Genomic DNA, 13426 nt, shown 5'->3' on the forward strand with positions numbered 1-13426 from the left:
TGTGTGACGTGTTTGTTTTTTTTTTTATATTGATGACAGAAAATGGTTACATCAACAAAGGAGTGTGGCATGGCCAGGGCATTTGCCATGAAGAGACAATTTTCAGCATTAATAATACTCAGTAAAGCTGGCTCGAGAAGGTTTACGATGACTCGTTCTAATACAAACAAACACCTACTGTGTAAGGTTTCAAATGAAGTTTATTTAAAAAAAGTGTTTTTCCATATGAACTGTTTAAACATGGAAATATTTTACTGTTCCTTAAATAGATTACATATCCTTATATGCTGATGTTTGTACACATAATAAAATTTAATACACAGTAGAACCAGCAAATCTTGACCTCAGCAGCAGCAGCATTTCTTATTGAACTTGACTACCACAAGAGGGCAACTCCCACCAATGCCCTTAATTGTAACACCTAAACGATGAGTCAAAATGACTGTCAGTCACTTCAAGGCAATATCCTTCACTCTCAGATATTAATATGTTCACAATGTTGACACTTTATGTCAAAGATAAGTTATGTAACCTTATTAAGATGTCATCTGTCATGAAAGTATATCTTTTGCCTTCCTCCTGGAGTGGATGCCTTGGTGTGGGTGTGGTGTCGATGCCGAAGGAGCTATATGACAGAGCTGAGATCATGCACAAGGTGAACTGTTCGTCAACAGTGCAGGTCATCGCCGGGTCTCCTTGTCCAAAAGGTCTTTGGCCTCGTTGATCTTCGCAGCGAGGTATGGTGACCCGCCTGCACGCACACAAACACAAGTTTGAGTCCCTTTCTGTGATCGCTCCTTTAACATTTGACCATTCACAACATCTTTTAACATTAATAATGGGTGCCAACTTTTGGCACACTTCACATCAGAAACTACACTCAGTCAATAACTGCATACCAGCTCTTTAATGATGTGTCTCCTTGTACCAAACCTAGACTACTTGCTGATTTCTTTCTTCATCATGGGTATTTTCTCATTTTAAAAAATGTGCATCATATATGTCCTGTATCCTAATTTGTTATTTTCTTAAATGAAGGCCTAATGAACTGCAGTCTTAAAGACATCTGACTTTTGCCACTTTGAGTGTCAGAGTTTAAGTTTACCTTTATCTGGGTGGTTCAGGACCATGATCCTCCGATGGGCCTCACGTACCTTGGTCTTCGTGCTGACTGGGCTGGGCACAAAACAAACAATCCACCCATGTCAGCAATCATCACTTTCCTCTGAGCACTGACAGACACACAGTGAAGGACTGTACTTGTAAGTTAACTGATAACACTTAAGAAATATTAACTACAAAACATTGTTACCTGATGCCAAGGATGAGGCTTGCCTCTCGTTTGGACATCTTCTGCTCAAAACCTCCTTTGTAATATGATGAGAAAGCCTGTGGTGACAGAGTAGGATTACAGCACTTCAGTAGTCTCAGTCTGAGGATGGGTTTCATTTTATTTGTTAGTTTGTATTTTTCCCCTCAAAATCAGAAACAATTTCAGGATTTTTGCTCTCAACAGTTTCTTTGAACCATCACCTACTTGTACTGTTTGTGTACTTTTTTTCCAGTGCACAGATACTGGAAAGTAAAAAAAAGCGGTGTATGTATAGAAGTTTAACTAATTACTCACTGATGTGGGCATCTTCTTGACAGTTTCAGAGAAGACTTGTCCAAGAGGCTTCCACAGCTGGAAGGCATAGCGGCCTGTGGATCAAACACGGACATGAAAACACATTTCTAACCACATAGGGACCAACAAAAAGCAAAGCAAAACTAAACAGAGGGAATGTCAAAAGCAGGCAGACAGAGTAACAATTTTAGCAGTCGGACTGAGTGAATGAAAACGTAAAAAAGAATAACGCCCATGCATGTCCACAGTGCATTATCTTGGCAAATGACTAATCTTGTATCAACCTATTCTTACCTGCAAAACCTGCAGCAGCCACACCAAGACCAACTGCTATCAGCGTGCCTCCCTGTCACCAAAACAAAACAGTTTCCAGTTATCCCACTGGGTCACATACAGGCCAACACAGGAAATCTGTGTGGCAGCTTCAGTGTGTTCTGTGTGATCCACATAGGCTGTTTGATATCTGTTTGCCAATGATTTGTATGATGTTGTTCAATATCAATACTAAGTGGAAAAGAGAACAATTGCTCCAGCAAAATTTTGTAAGCTTCAATGAGTGCATCAATCACTGTGTAAGTCAATGGACGGACCTCCACTGCAGCAACACATTGGATACTTAATACTTTTACATACCTTAATGTGAGATTCAAAGTTAGAGTCGAGTTTGCCTGGACTTTTAATTGCCACCGACTCTTGACGGTATATCACATCATACTTTAGCCCCATGACGAGTAAGACTGAGTGGAGTCCTTAAGGTGGCTGAACAGACCCACTGCGAGCGACCACCACAACATGTTATAGTCCACTTTACCTCAACACTGCAGCGTTATGTCAGAAGAGACTAAACCACTCATGTTAGCCATTAGCCGGTGTTTGACTCACATACAGTTGGAATCCCATTCATTGTTTTGAGCCTGGCTTTCCATTCATTATCATCATTCATCTCTGTCCACAATAACCAGCACACATATGAACATGTCGCTAGCAAAACATGCTAGCAACCGCGTCAACATTAGCAACTGAGCCAAACGTGCTAACGTTATTCAACCGTTTACAGCAGGTTGAGAGGAAAGCTGTACAACAAAACACGAATTTCGAGGACATTTGACTTTTCCTCCCAAGAAAATGTCAAACTTTTTTCCAGGATTTCCAGGACGCCTGGGGACATTGAGTCTACATGTCTCCAACTTGTGACTCGCTTGTTAAAATGAATATTCATGTCTAGTTTGACGGTTACTGGTTCGGGCGGTTTGAACGGTCCCCAGTGAGTCAGCCTGATAGCCAGCGTAGCGTTTTATCAAATATAACATAAATAAATCTAAATAATAAATAAAACCAGAAAGGCCAAGAACAGCCGCTTACTTCAGCTACTTAACAGGAGTTCGTTGGCTAGCGCTAGTACACCTGATGCAAGAGAGCAGTGACATGCCGTTACGTTAGCGGTCATTGAGGTGACATGGCTCAGGCTTCAGAGGTAAAAGCTAGACTGGCTCATCTTGACTGTCTCCGCAAAGGTCTTTAATGTGAAAACAAGCCTCACCAGCCGTCTGTCTATCTCTGCATCGCTCCTGACGTTTGTTTTTGGAGCGTATTCAGCATAACGCGTCATGTCTCCTCCATCCATAGTCGCCACACCGGGGTTCGCCATGTTTCCTCAGCATCGAACTTCAATACCTTGTCGTAACATAGTAACTTCCTACATCTGGTTGGAACTTTCAAAATAAAACGCAACGCCTAACGAGCTAGAACGGCGAACTACTCAAGCAAGTTCCTGTCTAGTATCCAGCATCTTCTTGGAGCATTTGAAGCACAACGCCACAGCTAGGTATCTCCATGGTTTTATGCCCCTTAACTCGTTTTTTTTTTTTTTTTTTTTTTTTTTTTTTTTCTGGTTTCAAACAGGAATCCATTTTCATTTAAAAAGATGTGATAAACCCACAGTGCACTACAGTTCACTGTTCTAGAAAATGTGATCAAATGCCCCCACGTCCTGAACGTTTTATTGTTAGGGTGACGGCATTTACTCCGATTCATACAATCGTTTAACTGCAGTGGAAATCTGGAAATGTTTTATATCCCTTGTGCGTTGTTTAAGACACACAATCGTACAGCAATATGAAAATACGGTGCCTTTTGAGTTTCTAATATATCTATATCAATATCAGGCTCATTTTTTGATTTGGTGTCATTTCCATGATTTAGTTTTGCGCTGCTAATTAGAGCCCACAGGTGACTGAAATCAATGGAGAGGGTGACCCGGAAGTAAAATTTACCGTCAAAATGCGAGAACTTTACTGGCAGGAGAACGAGGCAACTTGTGAATGAATTGTTTGCCTTTCACTTCAGGTGACGCTAAAGTTAGTCAGTGTCATGAATAGTGATATTATTTTAGTTGATCGGCACCAATTAATATTGTGGAAACTGTTCGCCCTATAAAGTCACCAGCAAAGGTCCCCATCACATTCGCACACATTTAGTGCTTCAGTGAGTATTTCCCTCAGCAGGACGATGCATGTGGGACTCAAAATATACTACAGTGTGTGTGTACAGTGTTATCGGACAACAATGGAGCTCAATGGAACAGAAACAAGGTGTAGTGAACGGAGGCTTTGGACGCACAGACAATACTTATTAGTTTACTCATTTATTAGAAATATTATTAATTATTGACATTAAGAAAAATATACAACTCATTTAGAATTCGATGCCAGCAACGCGTTTCAAAAAGTCTCAGTTGTCTCTCCTTGTGCTATTTTCAGTTAAATATGGGGTTTCAGTCTTTTACAAATCATTACATTCTGTTTCTGTTTACATTTTTCCACAGTGTCCCAACTTTTTTGGAAACAGGGTTGCATATTCATCTTCAATACATTTAAGTAGAACTTAATGACTTGGAAGAACACTTTTTGAAAGTATGTGTCAAACATACTTTAAATTAAACACAAAAGTAAAAGTGTACTTGCAAAGACTTTTCTATATATTTCTATTACACTGAAGTATTTTACTTTTTGACCTGGGTTACTTATCAGCAGATTCAACAACAGCATATCATTCCTGCCACAAGCCATCACACTGTACAATAGAAACTTAAACAGTTAACCCACCAACCTCACAACCCCAATACTTTACATTTTTATCTGCTCTACTGCAATATTGCACAACATTTATTTATATGTACAGTATATTTACATTTACATTTAGTTTTATCTTGTATTCATTGCTGCTTTTTCTGTGTATACTTTTTTTTTTGTCACTTTTTTGTTTACTTTTTTTTGTTTGTTTTTCAATTCTTGTATATATTCTATGGTCCTCTGTATGTTTTTTGTTAATTGCTACTGCAACCAAACAATTTCCCAGATTGGGATCAATAAAGGATCCCAGGGGAGTCAGGGGAGTCGTCATCTGAGGGCGCGCACAGATCAGCATCATCCCTCTGTCGTTTGAGCTGTGCTGACTTCATGGCTGCGTCCCTCCTTTTCTTTGCTGGCTTGGTGTCTTTGCTTCTGTGTCCATTGAAAAAAATGTTTGAATCTCTTGAATCTTAAAGCAGTAACTAGACATTTTGGGAAATGGGCTTATTTGCTCTCCTGCTGAGAGTTAAATGAGACGCTTTGCTCATCTATGGAGAGCTTTGGAGCTCATGTCTCAGTAAGAAAGCAAAAGAAAGTATTTCCCAAAACTGTCAAACGATTCATCTAAAAGATCAAATCATGAACACAAGGAGATGTTTCAAACACCTACCTGTTGCCACACTCTGATTCATCCACACCTCATTTTCTCTTCAGTGCGGGTCTCCTTTCCCCGCTGATGATGGGGCTCTGGAGGAAGGGTTTCCCACTCCCACTCAGCTCTATGATTTGACTCTGAATTGGCCATATCTGATATTTATTACTCTCAAAAACAGGAACTCCATCGCAGTTCCATGTGACTGAGATGTCATCAATTATCTGCTTTGCTTCAATTTCTGATATTCTGCCCCCCTCTGTACATCACTAATGATGCCTGCAGTAGACTGTTTTCTCTTTAAATGTATATAAGGTTCCTTCAAGACATTTCTGGATAGTAATACAAGAAATTAACATCCAACTTTAATGTTGCTTTCAATGTTAAAGTCCACACGAAGGGCACTTTGTTGCAGCGGCCTCACTGTGCCCTAATTTAACTTTCACACTTAATACAGTGACAATGGGTCACATGGTATCCAAATTATCCGCAGCCCTTTGCAAAAAGATCCCTGGTCACTGGCAATAAACCAGGGAAATGTTCACTGAAAATGTCAAGAAGATGTTGAAGAGCAGCTCCAATCAGATTGTGCCTCAGCACATATGACATGAGCAGGAGCAGGCGCTGTCCCTTTGTGAGTGGAGCACCAGGGGACACAGGACCATCGTCACATCGTATCTGTGATCAGAGGAAAATAATTGTTGCTTATATCTATGCAACCCAAACAGTTAAATGTTAGAAACATAATGAAGATTCTTATGTATTCTTTTGCATTGTTTACATGGCTGATGCAGTTTCAAAGGTTTGATTCAATGAAATGATAACTACAGTTTATTTTTTATCTTTATATATTATTAAATTGGCTGTGCTAAAATATAATCAATACATTTTCTGGCAGATAGACTGAATACTCAAATTCACGATTAACTGAACATGAGCCACCAGAACAAATCACTGCACCTTGAATCAGTTAAAATGCTGTCTCTCATCGACATTTGGTTGTGACGGTCCTTCTTCATCCTCCAGGCCTCTCTCGTCTCTTGTGGGTTTCCTCTTGACCTCAAAAATGAATCAGAAAGAAGAGCTTAACTTACTGTTTTTTTTGTGCGTGCATTTTTTGTGCATAAACTGTGAGGATTCCGAATTGAACCTTGTCCGTCTAACCCGCTGCTGTTTCGTCTTTGTGCCAGTAGATGGAGCCATTGACAAGCGGACCGCGCGGTACTGTGAAACGCGTCTGTTGAACAGATTAGAAAAGAAGATTGATCGACAAAATAGAATTTATTGTGTTGAACTGGAAGTTAGCAAGCAGGGCCGGAATAGGACTCATTTTCAGCCCTGGAGTTTCATGTATCACACCGGCCCACTTTATTATTAAAATCATGTAATTATAACCTTACATGTTAAATCTACAATAGCGCACTGCTATGTAAAGCCTTGTAATTCAGTGTATTTTTCTAAAATATTTCCAATTCAGTCCAAGTAAGGGTTGCTTCACAATGTAGATTTCTTACAACATGAGTGCACAACCTCAACATTATTCTTTACAACACAACAATATCTGAATCTATATTCTGTTCAAATAAGTGTTCACAGATATCCAAACCTCAAAAATGAAATAAAGGAATAAATAAAAATATTAAATATTACATTTAAAAAATAAAATAAAAAGTGTTGCACTTTCTAATAACACTATCATCTCTTTTTCCTCTGCAAGGAAACAGTTCCATCACAACTTAGATTTCACAAATATGACAACATGAGTTAAAGGGCAAATCTCCAACACTATTCTTCACAACATCAGAATGTCCTTTTCTGCAATATCAAATATCAAGCAAATTAATATTCACAGATAATTATCTGTAATTCACAATAATTATTGCACTGTTCTCTGTAAGTTTGTTGTTCACAGTATAAACATAACTTTCTAATGATGCCATTATCTTTTTTTTCCCTCTGCATAAGAGCAGTTTCAAAGAAACATGGCCAGCCCTAATAAACGCCTGAGCAGTGCACTGGTCTCTGCGACTTTGTTTATTACAGTATCATTATCCAAAGTTTCCCAGTTATGTGGCGTCGCATCATACTAGCTACGTTATATGCACAACGCTACACAATTCATTGACATGATAATTAATTAACTTGAGCGGTGGTTTGCAGGCAAAGTTCAACATTTTGCCGTACCCGTTTCATCGTCCTCATTTGTCGTTTCCAACCGCGAGCTCGTTTTAGTGGAAAAGTTGCCAATTGTAGCACATTTGGCTGCGTCTGTCTCCGGAGCTTTCCTCTTTTTAATTCTTGCCTTCTCCGCGCCACCCTTGCTCTTTCTATTTTCCATCTTTCAAACACCACTGACCGAGTGCACGGACGTGTTACGTCAGGGTGCGTCTGCAAAAAAAAAAAAAAAAAAAAAAGTGAACACCGGCCCTCGCTGCCCAAACATCAGATCGGCCCACCGGAAATTGTCCTGGTCCTCCCGATTAACCACTCCGGGCCTGTTAGCATGCGTCATATTTTGATGTGTTTTGTGTGTATTTGTGTTTGCATTTCCGCTTCTGATTGTCTTATTTGCTTTTATTTCTATTTGCCTGACATGAGCTGTATTCTTTTGCTGTTTGTATTTGCTCGTGTTACTGCATTATGCTTCAATTTTTTTTTTTTTTTAACTTTCATCAGTACATCTGTTGTATATACTTTTGTTTTTATTTGGCTATCTCTGCATCGCTCCTGACGTTTGTTTTTGGAGGGTATTCAGCATAACGCATCGTGTCTCCTCCATCCATAGTCACCCCACCAGCGTTCGCCATGTTTCCTCAGCCTTGAACTTCAATACTCTAGTGTCCAGCATCTTCTTGGAGCGTCTGAAGCGCAGCGCGACAGCCAGGTATCTCCATGGTTTTATGCCCCTTAACTTTTTTTCTTTTTTTGTTTGTTTGTTTGTCTGTTTTTTTTAGACAGGAGTCCAATTTCGTTTGAAACGATGTGATAAACCCTCAGTGCACTACCAGTCACTGATGGAAAAAAGCAGCAAGAAGTCCCTGGTGGACAGAACATGATAAAGTGCTCGATACAGTGGCTCAATGTTCCAGAAAACATGATCAAATGCCCCCACGTCCTGAACGTTTTACTCTTAGGGTGACGGAATTTACTGAGGTGGCCGGAGGCTGTTTCCCTCCTGGACACTGTTGGGCACTGCGCTAGTGGTGTGGGCATCGGGATCGCTAGGCGGTACCATTCGCATCTTAATATCCAGGTGTGAGGGCACTCTCTCTGAGCTGTGCTGCTGTTTTGGTTCTTTTTCTCCTTTCTTTTGTATTGGTTTGGTTCTTTTTCTTTTGTTATCTCTGTTTAGTTTCGTTCCTTTTGGCTCTGTCTTGGGGGTTGGTCGGGTTGGAGCGGACTCCACCTTGTCCAGTACGGCTGGTTGCTGCTGCTTGTCTGCTCTGTATCAGAAGCTTATGTGGCACAACCCGCTCTGGTCTCTGCAGGATTGCTCCCTTCCTAGTGACAGGGACCCATTGTTTTAAGCCCTGATATATTGATTTCTTTTCTTTGGTTTCTGTAATTATGTAGACATTTGTTAAGTCCACACCAGCTATGTTTAGCTTTTGGGCATGTTTGATTAACCTGTGTTTCTCTTTTACCAGGTGCTGTGGGCTGACTGTGGCAGTTAAATCCCTGGCGGTGGTGTGTTCTTCACGGCCCCCCCTTTTTGATTTTGTGTGTGTGTTTGCAGTGTCACGGGTGATTCATTTGAGGACCCCTTTCTCCCTTTTGATTGTCCTTCTGCATGGTAAGCCCAGGCCCGGTCCTTACTCCTCCTTGCCCAATTGCTCATTTTAGTATGTTTAACTGGTGTGTGACCTTATTTATCCAGATTTTATTTTGAATAACTTTTGTTAATGAAATTGGTTTTAATTGGGAACCTTCTTGCCCTGTAGTAATTGAAGCTGTGTGACCTTGTTTACTAAAGCAAACCTTAGTTAGGATTTCCTGAGGTGTAATTCCCCAGGTGGCGTTGTGGCATTTGATGTCTGGTATCTCTCCATATGTAACGCTCACCCGCGCTCTTGCCACATTCTGAAGTTGTTGGCAGGATACCACATTTAAAGGGGCAGAGATGTGTTTTCCTTTTTTCCTTTACTGTTTACCTCCTTGTTAGCAGGTGTTTTGTTTCTTGTGTCTGGTATTTTATTTGCTTTACTAGGAGAGCCAAAACAGCAGTGTTTCTCTAGGGGTCCATTTTTTATTCTCTTCTTAGGTGTTGGTGCAGTGCATGCTCAATCAGCATGGAGGAGGAGGTGTAGCAGCGCAAGGAGCTTGTGTTACAGCTTAAGGCAGACAACCAGCGGCTTCGTCAGGACAGGCCTCATCCACTGCTCCAGCTGGTCATGCCCTGTCTGCCGGTGTGGCCATGGCTGTCTTGGAGTGTGGCCATGGCTGTCACGGAGCGACATTGTCTCTGCCATTGTTGGGGAGGACACAGAGAGCTGTTCCAACCTACGACATACCTTGCTGCTTGTCTGCTCCTTTGTGGATGAGTGGCTTGCAAGGCCATCAGAGTTGGCATACATGGTATCATAGGAATGTTGCAAGTCTCTGTCTCCATGGTGCTACTTGAGCTCACACACGGGCCTGATGGATCAAAGTTCAATGTGTCCCCTAACAAACAGCTTACATGTGCTTCTTTCAGAGAAAGTTGGAATCACCAGTATGAGTCATCCTTGACAAGGCAAAATTATTTGCATACTCCTTTTGTATTATATAATCTACACATATTGTTGATTTATTTTGTATACTTTTTTATTGTGCATTTGTTTGGAAGCATTAATTCACCTCTGCCATTCTTGAGGAGGATACAAAGAGCTGTTGCTACCTTCTACATAGCAGGCTGCTTTTCTGCTCCTTTGCAGATGAGTGGCCTCTCATGGTTTCATGGGAATGTTGCAAGCCTCTTTTTCCATGGTGCTGCATGAGTATATGCATAAAGGCAAGAAGAAAAAAGGCTTACAGCACCTGGTATTCCCAGGCGGTCTCCCATCCAAGTACTAACCAGGCCCGACCCTGCTTAGCTTCCGAGATCGGGCGTTGTCAGGCTGGTATGGCCGTAAGCCGCAAGCCCTGATGCACACACGCTTTTTATACATGTGCCCTCTGTATGTGCACTCCAGGGTGTGAGGGCTGTTTCCTTTCACTTGTCTGGAAATGTTGAGGGCGCTTTTATTCTACACTCATACAAATGTGATTTCCAAAGAAGACAAGTCAATCAATGGATGTACTTTTCGTTGCGCACACACAGGGCTGATGGATTAAAGAAAAGGCTTACAGCACCTGGTATTCCCAGGCGGTCTCCCATCCAAGTACTAACCAGGCCCGACCCTGCTTAGCTTCCGAGATCGGACGAGATCGGGCGTTGTCAGGCTGGTATGGCCGTAAGCCACAAGCCCTGATGCACACACGCTTTTTATACATGTGCCCTCTGTATGTGCACTCCGGGGTGTGAGGGCTGTCTGGAAATGTTGAGGGCGCTTTTATTCTACACTCCTACAAATGTGATTTCCAAAGAAGACAAGTCAATCAGTGGATGTACTTTTCGTTGCGCACACACAGGGCTGATGGATTAAAGAAAAGGCTTACAGCACCTGGTATTCCCAGGCGGTCTCCCATCCAAGTACTAACCAGGCCCGACCCTGCTTAGCTTCCGAGATCAGGCGTTGTCAGGCTGGTATGGCCGTAAGCCGCAAGCCCTGATGCACACACGCTTTTTATACATGTGCCCTCTGTATGTGCACTCCGGGGTGTGAGGGCTGTTTCCTTTCACTTGTCTGGAAATGTTGAGGGCGCTTTTATTCTACACTCATACAAATGTGATTTCCAAAGAAGACAAGTCAATCAATGGATGTACTTTTCGTTGCGCACACACAGGGCTGATGGATTAAAGAAAAGGCTTACAGCACCTGGTATTCCCAGGCGGTCTCCCATCCAAGTACTAACCAGGCCCGACCCTGCTTAGCTTCCGAGATCGGACGAGATCGGGCGTTGTCAGGCTGGTATGGCCGTAAGCCACAAGCCCTGATGCACACACGCTTTTTATACATGTGCCCTCTGTATGTCGACTCTGGGGTGTGAGGGCTGTTTCCTTTCACTTGTCTGGAAATGTTGAGGGCGCTTTTATTCTACACTCCTACAAATGTGATTTCCAAAGAAGACAAGTCAATCAATGGATGTACTTTTCGTTGCGCACACACAGGGCTGATGGATTAAAGAAAAGGCTTACAGCACCTGGTATTCCCAGGCGGTCTCCCATCCAAGTACTAACCAGGCCCGACCCTGCTTAGCTTCCGAGATCGGACGAGATCGGGCGTTGTCAGGCTGGTATGGCCGTAAGCCACAAGCCCTGATGCACACACGCTTTTTATACATGTGCCCTCTGTATGTGCACTCCGGGGTGTGAGGGCTGTCTGGAAATGTTGAGGGCGCTTTTATTCTACACTCCTACAAATGTGATTTCCAAAGAAGACAAGTCAATCAATGGATGTACTTTTCGTTGCGCACACACAGGGCTGATGGATTAAAGAAAAGGCTTACAACACCTGGTATTCCCAGGCGGTCTCCCATCCAAGTACTAACCAGGCCCGACCCTGCTTAGCTTCCGAGATCAGGCGTTGTCAGGCTGGTATGGCCGTAAGCCGCAAGCCCTGATGCACACACGCTTTTTATACATGTGCCCTCTGTATGTGCACTCCGGGGTGTGAGGGCTGTTTCCTTTCACTTGTCTGGAAATGTTGAGGGCGCTTTTATTCTACACTCATACAAATGTGATTTCCAAAGAAGACAAGTCAATCAATGGATGTACTTTTCGTTGCGCACACACAGGGCTGATGGATTAAAGAAAAGGCTTACAGCACCTGGTATTCCCAGGCGGTCTCCCATCCAAGTACTAACCAGGCCCGACCCTGCTTAGCTTCCGAGATCGGACGAGATCGGGCGTTGTCAGGCTGGTATGGCCGTAAGCCACAAGCCCTGATGCACACACGCTTTTTATACATGTGCCCTCTGTATGTGCACTCCGGGGTGTGAGGGCTGTCTGGAAATGTTGAGGGCGCTTTTTTTCTACACTCCTACAAATGTGATTTCCAAAGAAGACAAGTCAATCAATGGATGTACTTTTCGTTGCGCACACACAGGGCTGATGGATTAAAGAAAAGGCTTACAGCACCTGGTATTCCCAGGCGGTCTCCCATCCAAGTACTAACCAGGCCCGACCCTGCTTAGCTTCCGAGATCGGACGAGATCGGGCGTTGTCAGGCTGGTATGGCCGTAAGCCACAAGCCCTGATGCACACACGCTTTTTATACATGTGCCCTCTGTATGTCGACTCTGGGGTGTGAGGGCTGTTTCCTTTCACTTGTCTGGAAATGTTGAGGGCGCTTTTATTCTACACTCCTACAAATGTGATTTCCAAAGAAGACAAGTCAATCAATGGATGTACTTTTCGTTGCGCACACACAGGGCTGATGGATTAAAGAAAAGGCTTACAGCACCTGGTATTCCCAGGCGGTCTCCCATCCAAGTACTAACCAGGCCCGACCCTGCTTAGCTTCCGAGATCGGACGAGATCGGGCGTTGTCAGGCTGGTATGGCCGTAAGCCACAAGCCCTGATGCACACACGCTTTTTATACATGTGCCCTCTGTATGTGCACTCTGGGGTGTGAGGGCTGTCTGGAAATGTTGAGGGCGCTTTTATTCTACACTCCTACAAATGTGATTTCCAAAGAAGACAAGTCAATCAATGGATGTACTTTTCGTTGCGCACACACAGGGCTGATGGATTAAAGAAAAGGCTTACAGCACCTGGTATTCCCAGGCGGTCTCCCATCCAAGTACTAACCAGGCCCGACCCTGCTTAGCTTCCGAGATCGGACGAGATCGGGCGTTGTCAGGCTGGTATGGCCGTAAGCCACAAGCCCTGATGCACACACGCTTTTTATACATGTGCCCTCTGTATGTGCACTCCGGGGTGTGAGGGCTGTTTCCTTTCACTTGTCTGGAAATGTTGAGGCCGCTTTTATTCT

General features: G+C 43.0%; 1 protein-coding gene, 7 non-coding genes and 3 pseudogenes across 8 annotated transcripts; all 11 read right to left on the reverse strand.

Moving 5' to 3' along the window:
• Position 1: 1 nt before the first annotated feature.
• Positions 2-3388, reverse strand: dnajc15 (DnaJ (Hsp40) homolog, subfamily C, member 15). Its single transcript, XM_076746952.1, has 6 exons — positions 3168-3388; positions 1922-1973; positions 1628-1701; positions 1313-1389; positions 1106-1176; positions 2-751 (listed from the first exon to the last, which is right to left on the reverse strand). Exons 1-6 carry the CDS (start codon positions 3273-3275, stop codon positions 681-683), a joined length of 453 nt encoding a protein of 150 aa, XP_076603067.1. The 5' UTR covers positions 3276-3388; the 3' UTR covers positions 2-680.
• Positions 3389-10354: 6966 nt separating this feature from the next.
• Positions 10355-10463, reverse strand: LOC143331117 (5S ribosomal RNA; annotated as a pseudogene).
• Positions 10464-10669: 206 nt separating this feature from the next.
• On the reverse strand, positions 10670-10788 carry LOC143331165 (5S ribosomal RNA). Its single transcript, XR_013078117.1, has one exon. It is a non-coding gene; the product is annotated as a 5S ribosomal RNA (ribosomal RNA).
• Positions 10789-10980: 192 nt separating this feature from the next.
• On the reverse strand, positions 10981-11089 carry LOC143331118 (5S ribosomal RNA; annotated as a pseudogene).
• A 206-nt stretch (positions 11090-11295) lies between these two features.
• LOC143331010 (5S ribosomal RNA) lies at positions 11296-11414 on the reverse strand. Its single transcript, XR_013077982.1, has one exon. It is a non-coding gene; the product is annotated as a 5S ribosomal RNA (ribosomal RNA).
• A 206-nt stretch (positions 11415-11620) lies between these two features.
• LOC143331021 (5S ribosomal RNA) lies at positions 11621-11739 on the reverse strand. Its single transcript, XR_013077993.1, has one exon. It is a non-coding gene; the product is annotated as a 5S ribosomal RNA (ribosomal RNA).
• A 192-nt stretch (positions 11740-11931) lies between these two features.
• Positions 11932-12040, reverse strand: LOC143331123 (5S ribosomal RNA; annotated as a pseudogene).
• A 206-nt stretch (positions 12041-12246) lies between these two features.
• Positions 12247-12365, reverse strand: LOC143331032 (5S ribosomal RNA). Its single transcript, XR_013078004.1, has one exon. It is a non-coding gene; the product is annotated as a 5S ribosomal RNA (ribosomal RNA).
• Positions 12366-12557: 192 nt separating this feature from the next.
• Positions 12558-12676, reverse strand: LOC143331044 (5S ribosomal RNA). The gene has a single exon (XR_013078015.1). It is a non-coding gene; the product is annotated as a 5S ribosomal RNA (ribosomal RNA).
• Positions 12677-12882: 206 nt separating this feature from the next.
• LOC143331056 (5S ribosomal RNA) lies at positions 12883-13001 on the reverse strand. Its single transcript, XR_013078026.1, has one exon. It is a non-coding gene; the product is annotated as a 5S ribosomal RNA (ribosomal RNA).
• A 192-nt stretch (positions 13002-13193) lies between these two features.
• LOC143331067 (5S ribosomal RNA) lies at positions 13194-13312 on the reverse strand. Its single transcript, XR_013078037.1, has one exon. It is a non-coding gene; the product is annotated as a 5S ribosomal RNA (ribosomal RNA).
• Positions 13313-13426: the final 114 nt, after the last annotated feature.

This window comes from Chaetodon auriga, chromosome 13 (assembly GCF_051107435.1).
Source record: "Chaetodon auriga isolate fChaAug3 chromosome 13, fChaAug3.hap1, whole genome shotgun sequence".
Classification (NCBI taxonomy): domain Eukaryota; kingdom Metazoa; phylum Chordata; class Actinopteri; order Chaetodontiformes; family Chaetodontidae; genus Chaetodon; species Chaetodon auriga.